We start from the raw sequence: 22,755 nt of genomic DNA on the forward strand, positions 1-22,755 counted from the left end.
GCGTCCCGTTCCCCTGGTCAGCGTGGTTTCTCGTGCCCCAGTTCCATCGCTTTTCACTTAATTTTCCTTTAATTGTCTTTGCCCTGGAGCATCAGCAGTTACTCCTGAGTGCTGCCAGGTGGATTTGACCTGAAGAGAAGCAGCAGTTGACAGGGACATCTGGAGGCTAGCCTGTCTTCTTCTGGGTTAGAACCGACCTCTTGATATTTCAGGCCTGTCACAAGTCCTCGTTTCTGAGATGAGCTTACTCAGACATTCACAGCTCCCATGGACAGCAACTAATCCAAGTCAACTTGTAGCCAGCACCGTCTTTCCCCTCAGTTCTTAAGAAAGGAGCAATTATTTATTCCTGACCTCCTAATCTAGATTATATAACCTGGAGTATTCTGGGAGGGTAGTGGGAAGATAGGGACCCAGAGTTTGCAAAAGTTTTGGCAACAGAGTGTAGAGTGTGTTTGGGGAAGGAGGAGGTCAGTGTTGCTGAAGTGCAGAGGGGTGCAGGCAGAGAATGAAGCTGGCTAGCCAGGCTGGGAATAGTCCAAGGAGCACTGCAGTCTCCTTGAGAAGTCTGGAGTTTATTTTAAGGGTAGTGGGAAGCCACTGGCAAGTTTTAGGGAGTGACATGATTTGATTTGTGTTTTGTTAGAAGTTCTATGGGGAATACATTGGGCTTTCCAGGTGGCTCAGCGGTGAGGAAGCCTCCTGCCAATGCAGGAGACCTGGGTTCGATCCCTGTGTCTGATCCCTGTGTCGGGAAGATCCCATGGAGAAAGAAATGTCAATCCACTCCAGTATTCTTGCCTGGAGAATTCCATGGACAGAGGAGCCTGGCAGGCTACAGCTCATGGGGTCGCAAAGACACGACTTAGCGACTAAAAGGAACAAGTGAATGCATTATAGTGTTTTAGTGAAAATCCTCTGGTTTCAGGGCTGGAGGGAGGAAGACTGGACAGGAAACTGACCCAGATTAAGGATGACTTGGATTTGGGTGACAGCAGGAGGCTAGAGGGCAGCTGACGAATTTGAGAGGTATGACGACTGGACAGAGGGACAGAGGAAGCTGATGCTCAAGAAAAGTGTGTTTTGCTCACTCATTGTCTCGGTGTGAGATCTGGCAGCAGGTCTCAGGTCTTCCATTTATGAAACAGACCACACTGCTGACTACCTCCCTACCTCAGAGGTTATATTCACATTCAAGAGCAAGTACTTTTGAAGCCCTTTGTGAGACTCGAGACCCGAGAGGAGTTAGGTCAGACTTTCGAAGTTAGCTTACGGTATATGATAACACTTGGCAGAAAGGACTCTTGCATGCTTCTGATGCCTGCTGGTTTAACTCAGCCTCTGCTGTGCCTTCGGCCAGTGTGAGCAGGCTGATTAAAATGCTGGGAGGAGAATAATACTTGCAGCTCACTGGAATGCTTCAGTGTGCTTGACTTAGTATTATGTCCATATTGAACAATATGGAAGCCAGACTCTTCTCTCTCCTCTCTTTTATATTCCTTAGGAGCCCTTAGATAAAGGATCTTGAAAGAAAATTAGAACAAACAGTTTTGTCTTCAATATAAAATGAAGCTGAGATGTTGAATGTTTGAAAAGACCATGTGCTAAGTCACTTCAGTTGTGTCTGACTCGTTGCAATCCCATGAATTGTAGCCTGCCAGGCTCCTCTGTCCATGGGATTCTCCAGGCAAGAATGCTGTACTGGGCTGCCATTTCATTTCCTATTTCAGGAGATCTTCCCTACCCAGGGATCGAACCTGCGTCTGTTGCATCTTCTGCATTGTCAGGCGGGTTCTTTACCACTAGCGCCACCTGGGAAGCCCATAGTGGAAAAGAAGAGACAGTTTGTAGATGTATTCTATAATAGAGGGAGAAGCTGAAATAAAATGTGTCCTGAGAAGAATTAGGGCTGGCAGGATGGAATGGCAATAATTATTCCAAATCAAGTAGAATATGTTCTTTTTTCTATTTAAAGTGTGTGTGTGTGTGTGTGTGTGTGTGTGCGTGTGCGTGTACTGGAGGGGTGCTTGAAATCAAAACTCTTTTCTCGCTCTAGAAGTCTAAGGAATGGATCTGAGTAGCTCATCTGTTCTGGTCCCTCTTGCTTGGTCTATGCAGCCATATGGTCTGGCAGCCTGCTTTGGAGGTTGTCTGTTTGAAAGAAATATGGTTAACCTTTAATGTGTCCATGCCATAAACATGGCAAGTCCTGGATCTAAGAACAGTATTGACAACTGAATGAATGAGCATCTCAGAAATACCTGAATGGCAGCATGGAATTTTGGGAGGCATTGTAGGTCTTTGAAAGAAGAGCTGAATTCACTGTTGACATAAATTGATATGGCTGTTATTTCGTCTGGTGTGGATTTGACTGTGTGGAGGTAGGGAGAATAGAATGTCATGTTCTTTCTCTGAGACCATGCTGTGAGGAACTTGATCCAAATGGAATGTCGGAGCTCCTGGTTGGAGACCAGGAGTGAGGACAGGTGGTGATTATAGCTTATGAGGCAGAGAGCAATCCGCCCAAGAAGTTCAGTGAGCCTTGTTTGAGCTCTTCCTGAGAGTGTGACCCTTGCCCCTCTATTTCTGTCCTTCCAGAAGTGCGTACTGTGCTGCCTCGGTAGCTTCGTTGACCAACATCATCACCCCAGACCTGTTTGAGGGCACTGCTGAATGGATCGCAAGGTGAGAGATGCTGGGACTTGTCCCATTTCTTAGACAGCAGGCGGTCAAGACTTCTGAAAAATAAAGGAAGTGCAGAAGAACCAGAAGGGAATGTAAAATTACAAGAGACATGTTATGGTTGAAAGATTTTACATTTCAAAAATACATTTTACATTTCAAAAATTGAAAGTTTTCTTTTTTCCAGTTTTCTTTAATGTGATTGGCAAGGATCAAAACTCTGGGTAAACAGTATTAGTCAGAGTCTAAATGGATTTAAACCAGTTTGAAGAGAAATTTGGAAATGTCTCAAAAACGTCCTTGCTGATGACCCCAAAATTCCACTCCTCCAGAAACTCACACACATGCATGAGAGAGACTGACATAGGACTCATTTGTAATAGTAAATAAAGCTAGAAATGGGTTAAATGTACATAGACACGAGATGGATAAATGAGTTGTGATGTAGTCACATTGGAATATAATATAGCAATGAAAATGAATTAACTAAAGCTACATATATCAATATAGGTGAATCTCAGAACAGTATTGTGTTTAATAGTGTTAAACTAGTGTAAAAAAAAAAGAATGTTAAGGAAAACATGCAGGTTAGCACATTGACTGGAAATTTTAAAACATGCAAAACAGTTCTGTATTGTTTATGGGACAAATCACATGTAGTAATATAAAAACATGCTGGAAAGAATAAGCACCAGATTTAGGATGGTAGTTACTTCTGGGAAGAAAGCAAACAAAATTACAGAAAGTCTGCACTTCTACTCGGGCTTCCTAGATGGCGCTAGGGGTAAGGAACCCACGTGCCAGTGCCGGAGACTCAGGTTCAATCCCTGGGTCGGGAAGATCCCCTAGAGGAGGGCACAGCAACCCACTCCAGGGTTCTGGCCTGGAAAAGCCCATGGACAGAGGAGCCTGGTGGGCTACAGTTTGTAGGGTCGCAAAGAGTTGAACACGACCGAAGTGACTTAGCATGCACACATGCACACTTGTACTCAGGAGACTTCAATTGTATCTGTAACTGTTTATTTGTTTAAAACTTTAAAAATAGAAACCTGAAATGCATATGGCTAAATCAAAGGTTGGTGTTAGATACACATATGTTCTATATATTACTTGCTATACTTTCCTGGATCCTTCCAATTATTTCATAATTAAAAAAAAAAAAAAAGGTATAGTAGGCTTATCTGTACTATTGAGGAATTATATCCAAGCTGTATTGTTTTATTTTTTATATCTTAATTTTTATCAAAGTAGTTCTTACTGCTATGAAAATACAATTTTCAGCTAAACTAAATGATATACTATGATCATATTTACTTTTTTTGTATGACTTATTTTCCCTCTGGAATTAATCATTACCTCCTAATTCCCACATTTTCTGCCAGAGTTATAAAATTACTCTCAATATGGTCAAACAATTCAGGTGATGTATCAGTTCTCTTTTGTGTGTGTGTTTGTGTACATGTGTGTGCTCGTGTGTTTTGAGTCGTCTACCCCTGGGCCTCTGCCTTCCTGCTTCAGTCTGGACATATTGATCTCAGCTTGCTGCACAGCAGGCATCTAGAAGCTTCCTTTCAGCATGAAATTCACTTCTCTGCTTTGTTAAAGCCCCAGTCCTCCTTTCTCCTGGTTTACTTACTCATTTGAGTGGATCACTTATTTCAACAGATCCCAAAAAAGAGAACTTGGGAGATAGATTTTTAAGATTTTGCAATTATTTTTATTCTAGTCTCATACTTGATGGCTAGTTTATTTGGTTAGAGACTTCTACATTGAAGACTATAAATTGTATTCCTTCAGATTTTTTAAGCCTTGCTCCATTATCTTATGGCGTCCAGTGTCGTTGTTAAAAAGGCTGGTCATAATGATGGCCAACCTTTACTGAGGACTTGGTATGTAATACTTAATAGTAAGGGAGCTCTAGTTTAAACATTGAGAATATAACCTTTTGAGCTAGACGGCCTGGGTTTGGTTCTTTTTTATACCTTCTGTTTCTCAGTTGAGATTTCCCATTTTTTTCATTCATTACAAGTATATTTTTCTTCATAAAGATAAATATAAAATTATAATATCTGTTTTAAAATTCTTGCCTGGAAATTTCAACATCTGGCTGTCTTGGAGTTGACATGTCACCTTTTCCTGAGTGCCTGTGTCAAGTGGTATTTGGCTTGTACCCTGGACATTATGGCTTCCCAGGTGGCGCTAGTGGTAAAGAACCCACTTGCCAATGCAGGAGACATAAGACACATGGGTTCAATCCCTGGGTCAGGAAGATGCCCTGGAGGAGGAAGTGGCAACCCACTCCAGTATTCTGGCTTGGAGTATCTCATGGATAGAGGAGCCTGGTGGGCTATGGTCCGTAGGGTGGCAAAGAGTTAGACGTGACTGAAATGACTTAGCTCGCATCACTGGATGTTGTGATGTTATGTTGTAGAAACTGGAGTCATTAGATTGCTTTAAAGAGTGTTGATCTTTTTCTTCAGTCATCTTGGTGAGCTGACTGCAGTGGGCAGGGCCCAGCTCTTGGCTCAGTTCTTGGTTAGAAACTGCTTTCAGTTGGTCCAGTGCAGGCATGATCCAGGGTCAGGTAGAAACTTGAGCGAAGTTTAAACATGGAATTTGGTATTTTCCTTCTCTGACTCTCCTCTTTCTGGGATTCCTCATCAATTTCTGTCATTCTGGTTCTTCTTGCCAGAAATATGGGGCTTTCAGTTTCATCTGCCTTCCACTGAGCTGCTTGCCACTGTTGGGCAACTGTAGCCATCCTCAGGGCAAATCAGAAAAAAAGAAAAGGGAGGAATGGGGGAGAGGAGGGACTGACTGTTCCAACTTTCAAATCTCCACCTTTTTACTTTTGCTGAGACTTCAGGAAGTAGTTTTAGTGTGTTTTGTCCAGAGCATGTAGTTATTAATATTTGCAGGATTCTGACTGCCTGGGTTTGAAGCCCAGTTTTGTCATTTATTAGCTTAGTGGCCTTGGTCAAGTTGTTTAACTTCTCCATGTCATAGTCTCCATATGCGTCAAATGATGGGATGTTGAATTTGATATTAAGCTGAAATACAAAGGTATTTAAGTGGTAAAACTTGTTATGGTATCCTCTGTGCGTTACTGCCTCCCAGTCCACTGTATTCCCAACTCGTTGTCTGTTTCTGTCTTATTTCTCTTATTCTTGCTGTTTGGAAAATTCATGATGATGAGCCATGATAGGATTTTTTTGTTTTTTTTTTTTGTTTTTTTAATTTTATTTTATTTTTAAACTTTACATAACTGTATTAGTTTTGCCAAATATCAAAATGAATCCACCACAGGTATACATGTGTTCCCCATCCTGAACCCTCCTCCCTCCTCCCTCCCCATTCCATTCTTCTGGGTCGTCCCAGTGCACCAGCCCCAAGCATCCAGTATCGTGCATCGAACCTGGACTGGCAACTCATTTCATACATGATATTTTACATGTTTCAATGCCATTCTCCCAAATCTTCCCACCCTCTGATGAGCCATGATAGGATTTTTTTGTTGTTGTTCATGGTGCTGGGTACTCAGCAGGTATCTTCAGTCTAGAATTGCATATACTTTACTTCCATACTTTCTAAGAGGTTCCCTTACCTTTTATCTTCTAATCCTTCTATTGAGTTTTTATTTCTGTAATTCTGTGTAAAATTTTCCAAAGCTTATTTTTAATCTCCATTTATATTAAAAATGGATACTTCTTTTTTATGTACTCTTGTTCTTGTTTCAGGGATATTTTGTCCTTGCAGTGTTTAGAAAGTTTACTTCTGCTCCTTTTGTTATTTCCTCCAATTTATTTTTATTTGTTTTATTTCTATGTCATGTTTACATAAAAATCTCTTTCATGTAAGAGCCTTTGCTTAAATGTCTGATGTTCATATTTAAGAGTCAGGTGCTAGAAAGCTGATGGAGAGCTATGTTTGCCAGAGTGGCCTGGGATCCAGCCATTCATGGGGGAATTCTCATATATCAGTATACATAGGATTTTTCTGTGGAGAACCTTCCAGATTCCTGGTTATGGTATGAAGCTAGCAGCCAGCTTTGTGAACTCTAATAGGGGAAAGGGCCTTATCTGGTGTCTCAGCAGTAAAGAATCCACCTTCCAATGCAGGAGATGCAGGTTTGATCCCTGGGTCAAGAAGATCCTCTGGAGAATGAAATGGCAACCCACTCCAGTATTCTTGCCTGGAAAATCCCATGGATGGAGGACCCTGGCAGGCTACAGTTCATGGGGTTGCAAAGAGTCAGACACGACATACTGACTAAACAACAGCAACAGTAGAGAAAGGGGTTGGGAGTGCTTTTGCTCAGGTCATAGACTTTCACTGAATCCTCCTGCTCAGTACAGTACCTCTGCCTGCTCTCAGCTGTGCTGGAAATCCTGGAATTCACACTTCTTGATTAAGCCCCTGCAGCCTCCCATCTGCTGGGTACCTGGAAGTCTAGCTGAGTCTCTTTATCAATTTACCCCAGTCAACTCAGTTGAAAACCTTCCCACTTTAGGGGTAGTTTATGTCCCTCAACTTGTCATCAGAGAACATCACCTTGCTTTCTGTTGCTTCAGCCCTCCTTTCCTCCCAGGGCTGGTGTAGGTTTCTTGGCTCTATTAAGTCAGTTACTTCTTATCTTCATCCTTTTCCAGCTTTCACAATTTTGTTATTTCCTGTCTGTATTTATATCCTCTCCTATTCTCCTTATCCTTATGTGTTTATCCTTTTTTAAAATTCCTTTACTTTCATTTTACTGGGCTCTTTTCAATCCATTATATTTAGCTAGAAGAAACTCCCAAAGAATTTTGCTAAATTGCTCTCATGCATGTGAAAACAAATGGATGGAAAGTGGAATGTGTAAATAAATGCATATTGTGTGTGTGTGTGTGTGTGTGTGTGTGTGTTTTAAAGCTGAGTTAAGAAAAGTTAAGGAAAAAAAATTAAGAGGTCCCTTGCATATTCTTCACTCATCAAACCTTTCAAACTTGAGGTGTTCATATGCTCCAATAAGCCAGATGCATTGGAAAGAAAATTTGGATTGTGGGTCTTTGGGTGGCCATGGGGTTGAGGGATGGAGGATGCTGAAGAAGCTATTCAGGGGGCAGCAGCCAGTCTTTGACTCTGCAGTGAACTCCCTGAGCCTCGGTTTAGTACAGTTCAGTTGCTCAGTCGTGTCCGACTCTTTGCGACCCCATGAATCGCAGCACACCAGGCCTCCCTGTCCATCACCAACTCCGGGAATTTACTCAGACCCATGTCCATTGAGTTGGTGATGCCATCCAACCATCTCATCCTCTGTTGTCCCCTCCTCCTCCTGCCTTTCATCTTTCCCAGCATCAGTGTCTTTTCCAATGAGTCAGCTCTTTGCATCAGATGGCCAAAGATTTGGAGTTTCAGCTTCAACATCAGTCCTTCAAACGAACATTTAGAACCGATTTCCTTTAGGATGGACTGGTTTGATCCCCTTGCAGTCCGAAGGACTCTCAAGAGCCTTCTTCAACACCACAGTTCAAAAGCATCAATTTTTTGGCACTCAGCTTTCTTTATAGTCCAACTCTCACATTCATACATGACCACTGAAAAAACCATAGCTTTGACTAGACGGACCTTTGTTGGCCAAGTAATGTCTCTGCTTTTTAATATGCTGTCTAGGTTGATCATAACTTTTCTTCCAAGGAGCAAGCATCTTTTAATTTCATGGCTGCAGTCACCATCTGCAGTGATTTTGGAGCCCCCCAAAATAAAGTCTGTCACTGTTTCCACTGTTTCCCCATCTATTTGCCATGAAGTGATGGGACCAGATGCCATGATCTTAGTATTGTGAATGTTAAGTTTTAAGCCAACTTTTTCACTCTCTTCTTTTACTTTTATCAGGAAGCTCTTTAGTTCATTGCTTTCTGCCATAAGGGTGGTGTCATCTGCATATCTGAGGTTATCAGGCCTCTCTGAAAAAGGCCTCTGAATTCCCAAGGCCTCTCCTTTAATGAGAGGTGCCTGGAAGACAGGAAGTACTACAGATTCCTTTTTCTTCCACTCGGAAGTTGGATTAAGTGCTCATTGACCTGTACACCTGTGAGGATTTGTGAGGCAGATACACCTGCAGGGAATGTGACTCTATATACATATCTGTAGATCATTGGAAGTAAAGTTCTATGTTATATGAAAATATACAGGAAGGAAAATTTTTTTATATCACAGATAAAACAGGTTTATTAAGACATGCAAAAAGAAAATCTAAAGTCACCAACCACTCATGTTTCTTATCTTTCCAGAATTCCAGAAAAATCATGCAGTACATTATCATTTTATGACTTTTTCATGTAATGTATTTGGAACATTTTAAAGTATACTTCTGTAATGTCATTTTAAATGACTATATAGTATTCTGTTGTATGGATACATCATAATTTATATAACCAGTCCCTTACTATTGAGTTTCTGAGTTTCTAACATTTCACTATTATAAATGGGGATATAATAAACATTCTTATCATCTTATCTTTGGACACATTCGTACTTACTTTGTAGAATTAATTCCTAGAAAGTGAAAAGTGAAAGTGAAAGTCACTCAGTCATGTCTGACTCTTTGCTACCCCATGGACTATAAAGTCCATGGAATTCTCTAGGCCAGGATACTGGAGTGGGTAGCCTTTCCCTTCTCCAGGGCATCTTCCCAACCCAAGGATCAAACCTGGGTCTCCTGCATTGCAGGTGAGTTCTTTACCAACTGAGCTATCAGGGAATCCCTTTAATTCCTAGAAATGACCCTAATATTGCTGGGCCAAAGAGTGTTAAGTTTTTATGACTAGAAAATACAGTCATATTTTCTATATTATCTTACATTATCTAATTATCTTATAATCCCAATAATAATTATTATAGTAATAATTTGAAAATATAGGAACTTGTAATTTGGAGAAATAAATTTACTTTGGATAGCTATAAGGGTATATATGTTCATTCTGGAAGCTTTTTGAAGACACAGGAAAATAAAGAGGAAAGGTATCAGCAGTAGATTTGTATTAAGAGATAACCATCATTAGCAATTATTTTTCAGTTTTATTTTAACCTTATGGTTCTCACAGTATACATATGATTTCATAACTCTTTCCAAAAAGTGATGCTTTGAGGTTCTATGTTTGTTCATTAGTAGACTATTTCCTTTTTTCTTTTTGAGGGAAGCGTGAAAGTCACTCAGTTGTGTCCAACTCTTTGCAACCCCATGGACTATACAGTCCATGGAATTCTCCTGGCTGGAACACTGAAGCGGGTAGCTGTTCCCTTCTCCAGGGGATCTTCCCAACCCAGGGATCAAACCCAGGTTTCCCACATTGCAGGCGGAGGAAAAGGCATTTCTATAAGTTAATTAGCTGGCATCTTTCCATTCATAATTGCAATTTTAAAAATAGAATTAGAAGAGTTGATTTATAAGTTGTGTTTCAGATGTACAGCACATTAATTCCATTATATATATATATTCTTTTTCATATTCTCTTCCATTATAGTTTATCACAAGATACTGAATATAGTTGCAGCAGTGTACGCCTTAAGCTGAGCCACTTCACTCTTTGCCATCCAGGGTGCTCATTGGTTGACACTCAGTCGGGTTTTCTCAACCTCCTCCCAGGTGTCAGAATTGGGAAGGTGGGATTGGCGGGGTACCAGGAATGGAAGCCCATGGCGGCTACACGTTCTGTGGCCTGGCTGCGCTGGTCATCCTCAAGAAGGAGCGCTCCTTGAACTTGAAGAGCTTACTAGTAAGTACTTGGTGATCTATCTTCCCCTCAGGCCCCAGGGCCCTGGGATGTGACCGCTCAGACATGCTGGTTTCAGGGACGTTTGTGTGAAGAGCTAGCAGTTCCTACCTTGAGCTCTGGGCTGACAGTCGTGTAACAAAGCTTCAGATGCAGATGTTGGATCGCCCAACACTGTTAGGAGAGAGTGCAGGGGGTGAACATCTGCTCTCGGTCTCGGCTCCCTTCCTCCTGTCTTTCCTTCTTCCTGCTCTGAACTTCTACATCGTGTGTTAGGCCAACCCCAGAGCCTTCTTGAGTCCCTCAGACATCTGGGGAGGGCCACAGTACCTGCCTCCTACTTCTAGGAGAGTATAGCTTCAGTCTCTTAAAACTAGAGGTTTTCACATATCTTAGAAAGATTCTCCTGGGAGAAGAAGTTATGAGAAGAGCTCTTATTACCCTCCACACTATGTGAGTATTTCGTAGCTACCTTTACACAAGCTGGTCACTGCTGGGAATAACACGGAGAGGGTGGCCCAGGCGCTCATGTCTCAACTCCAAGCTCCTGCCCATTATTCAGAGTGAACTCATTATCCAGAGTGCAGTCAGTTTCAGGGACTTGTTAAATTGTAGCTAAATTACCATTGGAGGCCTGGTTTACACACACACACAGCCACCAAGGAGCTGTCTTTGGTGAAGCTTTTACTCCCTGATCATGACCTCAAAGCAAATCAGCTGCAACTGACATTCATCTCCTCTCCCTAAGTTCAGATGTCAGGTTGCCATTGTAGGAACTGTTGTGAGACCCACCATGGGGTCCCAAGAGAGTTTATATTTTACCCTGTACAGATACGACCAGTGGCATTTTGTCTTGGCCTTTAGGAAGCCTCCTGTAGCATACTCTTCTTGAAGGTTCTCAAAGCCTGAAGGGGTTATGCCCAAATGGCCAACTTTATGCATAGACTTAGAGTTTATCAGACATTTAAAAACCTGATCACTAACAATGTGTGAAACATAAAAGCCCCATCTCCCAGGCAGAAATAAGAAATAAGCAGATGTCCCAGTTCCAGTAACAGTGTTCTGGATTTCAACCCTTTCTCTGCCACTTCATAGCCATGTGACCTTGGGAAAATTGTCTAATCTGTTTTAACTTCAACTCTTTTTCTCCATAAAGTAGAGGTAATAGTTCTTTGAAGGTCAGAGAAGATAATATACATGAAACAGCCTGGTATGTAGTAGGTGCATCCTTCTTACCCAAACTACTCCCTCCCTTCTGTTTGCTCTGGGAGAACTAGGACCCATATCTGAAGGATTTTATGATTTCATATAGCCACAGGAAACAGAATAAATCCGTGGGCTTAGGCACTGAAAAAATTTATTTAGTCTGGCTTATAAACATGTAATCTGTGGGGTAAGCAAAAATGAAGACTGGACTCCCTACTGTACTGCCTGTTTGCTTGAGCAGTGCTTCGCCTGCTTTCATTAGATGGCATCAGTCCTGAGCACTGGCTCATGGGAGACTGGGGATGTATTAGTGTGTGTACCTGCAGTGCAGTGTGTTTTGTGTCGTTCCAAGAGTTTTAGGATTGTGACTCTATGGGTGGTGTTGCCTTGAACAGGGATACAATCTAAACTCTACAATTGTTCATTAAAGGAGGGCTGGACTGGTTCTTCCAAAGGGGGTCCTCAGTGACTCGTTTCAGGAACTCAGTGTAGTAAAACATAGGTCCAGGGGAACGCCCTCCTCTGTCCCTTTCAGTTTGGTGAAGCAGCTCCTTGAGATCCTGGCTCGTGGCTGGAACTGTCTTGAGGGGCTGGGAGGGACATGGAAGTATTATCTGCTCAGCCAGTTGGTCTGCTCATTCCTCGAGGCCAAGCCCTTGACTATCTTGCTGTTCGAAGTACAGTGTGTTTAGAAAACTTGGAGATAAGGGAGGAATGTATCATGTGTGACCACTGAGTGACACCAAGAGCCATTTTATAGGTTCACGGTAAAGGCTCTTCTGTCAGCCAGCCAGTTTGCCCTGGAGCAGCAGAGTGGCTAGAGCCCACGGAGCCATCCTCATTCACCAGGGCTAGTGGCTTCTGCCCCGGTTCTGCAAGGGCCGAGGGCTGTGCTAAGAAACCTGGGGTGAATTTCCTTGCCAAAAATGGTGTGAAATCATCTGATGATCTGTGGCACAAAATTCCATTTATTTGCTTATAATAAACTTCCCTGAGAAAGGAAAGTGAATAGAAATGAGCCACTGGTGGTCTGGCCTGAAACTTCCCAGTTACACCTTGTTTATTAAGAGGCGTTATTGCAGGTCTCCTTCCAGGCCAGGTTGGCCCCTTTGTTCTTTCAGCACCAGAACCCTCTTGGAACCCAGGTTAGTTGTCTGTTAGGCTCTGAGCAGGAATTCATGTTGGTTGCCTCCAGAGCGTTAAACTAGCTGTTGCAGTGTAGAGCCCTCTGTGACGTTGAGGGCGAGGAAGTCTGAGGTCAAAGCAAGGGAACAGGAGCTGAGAAGCCAAAACCTGGGAACGCTGCCTCCCAGACCGGCCTCTGGAGAGCTGGCTGGATCACGTGTTTCTTTTAACCTCTGGCGCCTCTCTCTCTCTGTCTTCTGCTCAGCAATGGGTGACAAGCCGGCAGATGAGGTTTGAAGGTGGATTTCAGGGCCGCTGCAACAAGCTGGTAGATGGCTGCTACTCCTTCTGGCAGGCGGGTCTCCTGCCCCTGCTTCACCGCGCACTGCACGCCCAAGGTGAGCCCGGGGTGCTGGCGGGGCTGGTGGCTCCCCTCGGCTGCTGACCGAGTCGGAGGCCAGGGCGCTTGGTTAGAGGGGTTGAAACAGGCTCTGTCCATCCTGGATTTTGACTACCCAGTGTGGACCCTCCCGCCCTAGGCACGCGTGTGCCAGCTAGGATTTCGTCCTTGGGTTCAGAGGTCACTGCTGCTTCACACCGGCTGTGGCAGGTGGGGGAGGTGGGCGCCTGGCTGCGTGGTGACTGCCACCTCAGCGGAGTGTGAAGCCACAGGTTCCGATGCAGAGCTTTGTGTGAGTCAGGCCAGACTGAAAACCCACACTGTGCACATGGTCACAACAGTGCCAAAAAGGCAGAAAGAACCCCTGGAGCAAAGAGCCACCACGCCAGGCTGGCTGCATGGCGGCTGCCATTAGAAATGTCATAGTTTAAGTTCACTGAAGAATCCTGGATGCAGGTTAGTACTGCCTCCCCACCCCCAATCCCCCACCACTGGAGTAGAGAGACCTGGGTTCATCATCTCTGTGGGACCTCAGATGGGAATGCAAATCCAAGCAGGGAAATAGAGAGCAAATTTCTGGGAGCCTTGCCTTGTTACCTCTCAAAATCTCAGGCTGCCTCCTGAATCATCTTTCTCATTTACTTCATGTGAGGACAGGAAGGAAACCGGTGGGAGAGGGGAGATCGTGGCGGCTCTGCTGTGTGCTGACCAGTCTTGGAGTATGAGCCCTTGGCCCAGAAGAAAGCTTAGTAGTTGGGTTATTCTTTGCTCAAATGTAGAGATACGATTCTTTTCTACTGCCCCTCATCCTCTCGCCCACCCGCTTGCTGGACACACAACTTTCTCTTGTTTGGCTGTTTTTTCCTGAGTCCCTTGCATTAGTTCCTTATTTGAAGTAAACAGAGGCTCTCTCCTGTGTCCCCATCACCCCACCTTCCCTGTCACAGCCTGTCCTAAGATTTCTCTGCCTAGAGCCCCGGTTTCAAGGTGCTGAGCTGAGGCCTCCCGCTGACTCTGGAGCCTGCGTGGTCTCTGCTTTGGACACTAGAGTAGGAAATCAGAGATTCCCTGAGAGTCCAGTGTTTCAAAACAAGAAATAACTTGGGGTTCTAGTGATCTCTGTTTTTGGAACTGGTGAGGTCAAACCTCTGGTAACACTCTCCGCCTTTCACAAGCCTGTCCCTGGAGGGGATAAGATGCAGTCATTCTGTAGCTGCCGGGAGAATCTGGTGAGAGGGTAAGAGGAGCCCTACCTGCCCAAGTCTTCACGGGGTCCCTGCTTTACATTTTGCTTTCTTATAGCACAAGTTTTGGAGGATTGGTCATATTTCCACATTTGCCTGTGGAAGAAAGTCAGTTGTCTGTGAATTTTGGTGCTTCCAGCTTTTTTCACTCCCTGGGAGGAGGCCCATATTAGGCCTGTAGCTCACTTCTCAGCAAATAGTGGTCTTGGACCAGGCAGGGATCTGGGAGGAAGTTTTGAGTGGTGGTCAAAGTATTGATGTTGAGAGTCAGAAGGAGATGCGATGTAGAAAGATACTCACAATATACTGTAGTCAAAGTTAGGTTTCAAAGCAGTATGTATGCAATTCACCAGGGAAGTCCCAGGAAACATACTTTTAAAGTTTTATATCCCACTGTTCAGTTCAATTCAGTCGTTCAGTCGTGTCCGACTCTTTGCGACCCCATGGACTGCAGCATGCCAGGCCTCCCTGTCCATCACCAACTCCCGGAGTTTACTCAAGCTCATGTCCATTGAGTCGGTGATGCCATCCAACCATCTTATCCTCTGTCATCCCCTTCTCCTCCCGCTTTCAGTCTTTCCCAGCATCAGGGTCTTTTCAAATGAGTCAGTTTTTCACATCAGGTGGCCAAAGTATTGGAGTTTCAGCTTCAACATCAGTCCTTCCAATGAATATTCAGGACTGATCTCCTTTAGGATGGACTAGTTGGATCTCCTTGCTGTCCAAGGGACTCTCTCAAGAGTCTTCTCCAACACCGCAGTTCTTTTACCATGTGTATTACTTTTATTTTAGTAAGTGAACAAATATGTTTTTCAAAGGCGATGATGCTGACACTGATAATTAAAACGATGACGTGGGACCAGCACACTGTGGCACGTGAACCCAGGCCATCCCTGACTCGGCGAGTGGTCGTCAGGCCGTCAGTAGTCCGTGAGGTGGCTGCCTTAGGCATAGAAGACAGTATTTGAGTAGAAGAATGAATTATTATTAATATATTTAAAACGTCCAGTGCTAAGTCACTTTTTTTTTGTGGAGCAGTAAGACCGCAGCAGGCCTGTGAGTTTCTGTTTGGATTGGTAGTTACTGGTTGCTGGCTTGGGACGTACTCCATAGCCGTCCACCTACAAGACTGAGCTCCATGTGGCTGTACCTGTCAGTTACTGTTGGAAAAACTTCTGATTTCTCAGATAAAATGAACCTGTGAAATGCAAAATGACATTATAATGGGGATCTGTATTTTAAGGGAGAGGGATAAAGGATTTAAAAGGCACAGTTATTACTCTGTAATCATATCACCTTTTATCCCTCTGTGATTATGTGTGTTGATGTGCGAATTCAGGATCTCAGGAAGTTCTTGTTGAGTTTATGAACTTTGAGGAAGGTAGGAGGTAACCGCAACACTATAATCTATTTAATAATAAACATAGCATTTTCTTCTCAGATTCCAATTTTAGTGATAGGTTATCATTTACCTTACGGTAACAGTCTTTTATTTATTATAGGATATGAAATAAAGGTATATTTTATACTGATGTTTCATATAGTTAATCCTAAAGTTTGATAAATACGCTTTTTAAAATAACAGCTTTCTTGAGATATAATTTACATGCTGAACAATCTACTGATTTGAAGTGTACAATTTAGTAGTTTTTAGTGTTTTCAGAGTTCTGCAACCACCCCTGCGATCAGTTTTAGAATGTTCATGCTCCCTTCCCTGCCTCCCCGCTCCCCTCCCTGCCTCCCCGCCCCCCTGCCGCAATCCCTGTGCCCATTGAATGTGCTTCTTAAAAGAAGAAATCACAAAGGAAAAATCAACAGTGTCATTATGGCATATGGTAAACTATATTTATGTAATTTTAAAAACCCAATCAGCCAAAAAGTAGAGCAAAAAGGGAGAAATAAGTATATCATATGATACAGATAAAGGGTAAATACAGTAAAAAGTTAGGTTAATAAAACTGACTCTTGTATCTCAGAAGACAAAGGATACTTTCAAAAGGAAATACAACTAGTAAGCAAGTTATGAAAAAACTTCACCCTAATTAGTAATTAAAAGCGAGATAAATAATTAGGTACTCTTTCTTTTTAACATTTTAAATGCTGAAAACTTGTTTCCATATATGATGTTTTATCTTATTTTTATTTTATACTGAAGCGTAGTTGATTCACTGTGTTAGTTTCAGGTGTACGGCAAAGTGATTCAGTTACACATGCATCACCGAGAACTTTTTAAAAGTAACCAATGCTGGAGGTGGTACAGGAAAAATCTTAAATTTTACTGGCAGCTATAGGAAGTCTTAAAGCAGTTTATCAGTATCTATGAAAAGCCTTAAAAATGTTTATTCTTTTTTAACTGAATCATTCCACTGCTTTGACTCTATTTCAAGAAAATAATCCTAAACATAGAGAAGATTCACTGAGGTGTTTACTGCGGCATTTTTTATGATTGCAAGGAACTGGAAATAGCCTTGGCAACAAGTACGCTAGAGAGAAGTCCCGTCATATCTGTGTGTATCTCCTACAGCGCTGTGCTCACAGGTGGAGAAAGAACAAAGAGGAAAGTAATTACAGTACTGTGAGCACTTCAGGAAGCATGTGTCCTGGGCTGGGCACGAGAGGGGGGCCCTGACTGTGCTCCTCTTCCCTAGGCTCAGTTCCCGTGTGCCTCTTCCAGTGTGAGCCTCTCAGGGGCCGGGCGGGACTTGAGTGTTGAAGATGAGTGTTTTTTGTACGCGGCCCCCAAGCATCAGCCGACCATGCACGTCATCCAGGGCTCAACCCAGGAGATAGCAGTCACTTTCTGACTGTCCCCATCTCTCCTCCCATCTCTCATTTAAGAAATCTGAAAATGATTATTTTCTGTAGTCGTCTATGTAGATGAATATTCCAAAATTAACTCACTTGGAAAGTTCTTTTTATGTACCACATTTGCTATAAACTTTGATGAATGTTTACCATAGAAGATTCTCTATGCATATATGTGAGAGTTTGGGTCCAGTGCCTATGTTGATGCCCTTACATGTGTCCACTTACGAAATACTCTGTGGCTTTTCAGAATGATGGTTATGAAGATTATGTAGCAGAACAGAAAAGTGTATGCCTCTAGAGTTAAATGAAAGACATAAGATACAGAAATATCATACCTGCATAGAAAAATGCATAAAACAAAAAAAGACAGAAAAATTAGCTTTCAGTTGCCATTTATAGGGTGTTCACTACCTTTGTAGACCAGGTGTATCAAAGTATAAAATTGACCGAAGACTTAATGCACAGCCTATATGTGTATTTTTAAAAACAATTCTCATATAAATGTTTCCATGCACATCTGCTGGGTGGTAATTTGTCCCTCCTCCTCCCCTGATAACCGTGTCCACAGATTCTCTGACCGCTGGTTGAACTTCAGAGTGAAGAAGCTCGGTTGCTGGCCAGTACTTTAGTATTATCACCAGAATCCCAATTTCTGCTTAGACTACCATATGATGCAGGAGGGCGGTTATTAGAATTCTTCTTAGAGAAACTTTTTGAGTCAAGAGACTAGCTGGAGAATTCCCTTTAGAGATGGATTAAATTCAGGCTAAGAGAAGTGGAAGCAACAGCCAGTATTACCCCTGTTGGAGTTCTCTCAGCTAATCAAGAGTCTGGTTGACAAGAGAGACGTGCTAGAGGAAAAGTCTTAAGAAGCCCAAGGGGAGGAATTGTGAACCCAGTCAGGCGCAGCAGCAGAGGTCAGTGTGGAAAGCTGAGCTAAAAAGCTCGTCTGTGCCTGCAAGGGATGTGGTTTAGAACTGCCATCCAAGGTAAGGAGAAGGAGATGCTTCAGGTAAAGCCAAGTGCTGCTCTGACCTGCTGCTCTCTGACCCATTTTAAGGTTCCAGAGAAGGGATGTGTCCCAAGAATGTGATTTTCAAGATTAGTCCAAGCAGAATGGGGGGAAACCTTGACTGTTCCTATTGGATCATGAAATACAAAGTAGGCATTGATCCTCCGAGGACGTCTCCCAGACCCAGGCGCGCACTGACCCTTTGTCCTCTGCAGGTGACCCTGCCCTCAGCATGAGTCACTGGATGTTTCACCAGCAGGCCCTGCAGGAGTACATCCTGATGTGCTGCCAGTGCCCCACCGGGGGGCTTCTGGACAAACCTGGCAAGTGAGTGCCTTGTCTCGGGAGGGCGGGGCGAGGGGGCTGAGCACGCAGGCCTGCTCAGACCCGGACGGGGCAGCCCTGTCCCTGCAGCTGCTCAGTGCCCACATGGCGTGGGAGCAGCCGGGCACGGAGCAGCCCTCTCCACCATGCATCCTTCCTGTGCTTCCAGCTCCCTCCTTTTCCCGGCTTACCTGCACCCCCTTACCAGTTAGGTAAACAGATTGCTGCGTGGGTAACATTTCTTTCCTCTTTTATTTAACCAACTGGACCTAAATAGAACAGGATACAGGGTTTTAAAACTCCTGGGTGTCATGCTGTTGTTGTTTAGTCACTAAGTCGAGTCTGACTCTTTGCGACCCCATGAACTGCAACACGCCAGGTTTCCCTGTCCTTCACCGTCTCCTGGACTTTGCTCAGATTTATGTCCATAGAGTCAGTAATGCCATCCAGCCATCTCATCCTCTGTCGTCCCTTTCTCCTCCTGCCCTCAATCTTTCTCAGCATCAGGGTCTTTTCCAGTAAGTTGGCTCTTCATATCAGATGGCCAAAGTACTGGAGCTTCAGCTTCAACATCAGTCCTTCCAATGAATAGTCAGGGTTGATTTCCTTTAGGATCGACTGATCTCCTTGCTGTCTGAGGGACTCTCAAGAATGTCATAAACAGAGATTATAATCACAGCTTTCATAGAGTAGATTGAACACCTTTAGGTGCCATACTGAAAGAAAAAGGGAAGCCAATCAAGTCCTGTTCCCTTTGCTGCTCACTTCCCTCATCCCCCAGCCCGACCCCCTCCCTGCCCCCTGCACACACACACACATCCTGCCTCCTCCTGCATGCATCCAGGGGAAGGCTCAGCTGAAGGCTGGCCCCTAGCAATTTACCCATTTGTAAATTTTGACCCATTTGAAGAAAGAATTTGACCCATTTCTAGAAATTTTGGTGTGGGATTTTTTATGGCTTTTTTTTTTTTTTTTAATGTACTCTTTGGATTTAGCAACACTACCCTGGAGAGCCCTTCCTAGAAGGAAGTCAAGAGGACAGACAGTTCCTGTGGTCAGGCAGGGTGGAGCTCGGAAAAACGCTGATGGGAGAAGCCAGGCTTCCAGGCGTGTGGAGGGTGGGTTTGGTCCCCTGAGTGCTTCCTGGGCCTCATCTATGGCCTTGTCGTCGGAGGCTGTGCCAAGGTAGGTGGGGAGCAAAGGATACCTACTCAGAGCTGCCGCATCCTTGCAGGTCCCGGGACTTCTACCACACCTGCTACTGCCTGAGTGGCCTATCCATAGCCCAGCACTTCGGCAGCGGAGCCATGTTGCACAATGTGGTCTTGGGTGTACCTGAAAACGCCCTGGTAAGGCGGGATGCGGGGGGGAGCTTACCACCGGTTCTCCACAGGGCCCTCAGGACGGGGCTGGCAGGAGGGCAGAGCAGCCCTGTGGGGCCTCCAGAACCGACGACACGAGAGTCCCCCATGGACGGGCTGGTGAGCTTGCCGTCCCCACACCCGCTCCGTCTGCAGCCCATTCCCCATTTGTGAGCACCTGACCGGGCTAACTCGAGGTTCTAAGCAGGGATCCAGCCTGCGACAGAGGGTGTATGCCTGTGTCCCGAAGTCTAGGACCCAGACCACTTGTCATTAGTCCCCGTCTCCGAGGAAGCTGGCTTGGGAGCAGTGGTTTCTGCATCTGCAGCAGCAGCCCCTCCCTGTGTGGCTGATGTCTTCTCTTGGAGCTCTCAACGTGCAGCCCTGCATCCAGAGAAACCCTCTCAGACCACCGTCTATAAATGAGATGCCCGGAAACACTCGGCCAGAGTATGATTTGTGCCCTTCGTAGCACCAGCACAATTTGCCATGTGTGTTTAACTGGGTTTTGTCTGCTTCCCTCAAAAACCATCAGCCCCCTGTGGGTAGGCTGTTCACGGTGGGATCCAGCCTCAGACCAGCCTGGCCACAGGCAATGGCTTCTGAACCTAGTCAGGAGCCTGAGACATGACTCCAACTAAGACTGTCCATGGCCGTCAGATGATGTGCCCATGCAGACTGTCATGAAATATTCCAGCAGAAGAAATGCTGATGGCCAGTAGGTGGATGAAAAAATGCTCAGCCTCACTAATCAATTGAGAAAACCCAAGTAACAACCCTTCAGCTTTCTCATATGTTTGCCTGCTACGCAGCCCTCTTCCGTTCCTTCCCCTCCCTCCTTCCTCATTGTAACCCCATCCTAAATTCATCACTGATCATGCCTGCAGATGTTTTTGTGCTATCACTACAGAGGTATGTATCCACAAATCAAAGAGTTGTTTTGTATGCTTTCCGTTGCTTTATAACAGCTATCTACTGCATCACTTTTCTCACTGACCGTTACCCTAAGGTTTAGCCGACTTCATGTATGGTGCTTTAATTTATTCATCTCGACTACTGTATGGGATCCCCTTGTTTAGGTGTACTCCAGTTGAGTTTTCTAGTCTCCAGTTGGTCGGCATCGAGACGGTTTCAGCTTGTGCTGTGACACGAGGTGTTGCAGTGAACATTCTTGTTAGTTTCTCTGGGACACCCACCTTCATCTTCACTAGATGGCCCTGAACTGTACCCCTTTGTGACTGGGTTGTTTTTCACTCACACAGCACCAAGCTGAGCTGTGCTGTAGTTAGATATTTCCTTTCTGCTAACTTGACTAGCAGCGTCTCAGTTTTGTTTTGCATTTCCCTGGTTACTGGTGAGGCTAAGCATCTTTTCAAACATTTTTTTGGCCATTTGTGTTATGTCTTCTGTAAATCGCCAGCCACTTTTTTCCTTTGCTCATTTTCTCACTGATTTGTAATTTCGTTTGCTCTTTTCTTATGCATGTTGCAGTTCTTTGCGTGTTCTTGACACTAGTTTTTTGTCAATGCTATGTGTATGTGTGTGGCGAATCTTCCAGTTTGTGACTTTTCACCTTATTAGTGTTTTTTCTTGAATAGAAGATTTTAACTCTGAAGTAAATAATTTTATTTGCCTTTTTGGTTTTCAAAGGTTTTGGGGGGGGGGTGTTACTTAAGAAATCTTTTCCTACCTGAGGTCATAAATATATTTTCTTCTAAACAATGTAAATTTTGCTTTTCCCATCTAATTTTTTTAAATTCTCTTGGAATTGATTTCCATCTGTAGTGAGGGTTGGATATAATTTTATCTTTTTCCTGTTTCGGATACCAGTTGACTAGCACCATTTACTGAAGTTTACCACCTTTCCTACTGATGTGTATCACATGTTTGTTACATACTCAAGTTTCTGTTTATGAGTTGATTCTGTTTCTGGACACTCTGTTCCATGGGTCTGTTTTATTATCTTCACTGTCTTATCAAATCGTAAATGCATGTAAGCAAGTCTCACTCACCCACCTCATTCTTTTTTTTGTTTTCATTATCCTTTGCCTTTTGCATTTTAGGATTTCCTGTGCATTTTAGGATCAGCTTATTAAGTTCCACAAAAGCTAGTGGAATTTGTATTACAAATTGAATTGCACTGAATGTAATATTAATGGGAGACAACTGACTTTAATATTAAGGCTTCCCTTAATATTTTTCAGGTTTTTTACCTACATTTTAATGGTCTTTTATCATTTCCCACAAAGGACTAGCATATCTCATTAGATTTATGTTTTAAGAAATTTATAGTTTTTGTGTCTATTGTGACTGGAGTATTTTTTTCCACTTTATTTTATAATTGGCTGTTATTAATGTATAGAAATGCTATTGATAATTGTTGTTTAACTTTGCACCCAGCAGCCTTGCTGAATTCTTTTTTTTTTTTATTGTTCCAAGCAACTTATGGGATCTTAGTTACCTGACCAGGGGTCAAATCCAGCCCCCTGCAGTGGAAGCCTGGAGTCCTAACCACTGGACCACCAGGGAATTCCCACTGAATTCTAATAGTTGTTAATAGTTTGTCTATAGAATCTCTTAGATTTTTTTATTTAGACCGTAATGTCATCTTCAAATAAGGACAGTTTTGCCATTTCCTTCCTGATGCTTAAGAATTTTATTTATCGTGCCATGTAAGATAATTTTATTTATCTTGCTATGTTGGCTAAACGCTCTGTGGAGTGTTGACCAGAAGTGGTAATAGAAAGTGTTCAGATTGTAATGGAAAGGCTTCTATAATTCCACCATTCAGGAAGATGCTGACTGTGAGGTTTTGATAAATATTACATGTCAAGTTAAGGAT

The 22,755-nt window shown here is 43.6% G+C and overlaps 1 protein-coding gene across 1 annotated transcript in view; it reads left to right on the forward strand.

The window, feature by feature from the left end:
- Nucleotides 1–22,755, forward strand: part of FNTB (farnesyltransferase, CAAX box, beta) — a 79,484-nt gene that overhangs the window by 55,162 nt on the left and 1,567 nt on the right. The window contains exons 7-11 of the mRNA XM_055538359.1: nt 2,599–2,685; nt 10,307–10,436; nt 13,030–13,162; nt 18,444–18,555; nt 19,787–19,901. Coding sequence (XP_055394334.1) covers nt 2,599–2,685; nt 10,307–10,436; nt 13,030–13,162; nt 18,444–18,555; nt 19,787–19,901 — 577 coding nt within the window. The remainder of the gene's footprint in view (nt 1–2,598; nt 2,686–10,306; nt 10,437–13,029; nt 13,163–18,443; nt 18,556–19,786; nt 19,902–22,755) is intronic.

This window comes from Bubalus kerabau, chromosome 10, assembly GCF_029407905.1.
Source record: "Bubalus kerabau isolate K-KA32 ecotype Philippines breed swamp buffalo chromosome 10, PCC_UOA_SB_1v2, whole genome shotgun sequence".
In the NCBI taxonomy this organism is placed as follows: domain Eukaryota; kingdom Metazoa; phylum Chordata; class Mammalia; order Artiodactyla; family Bovidae; genus Bubalus; species Bubalus kerabau.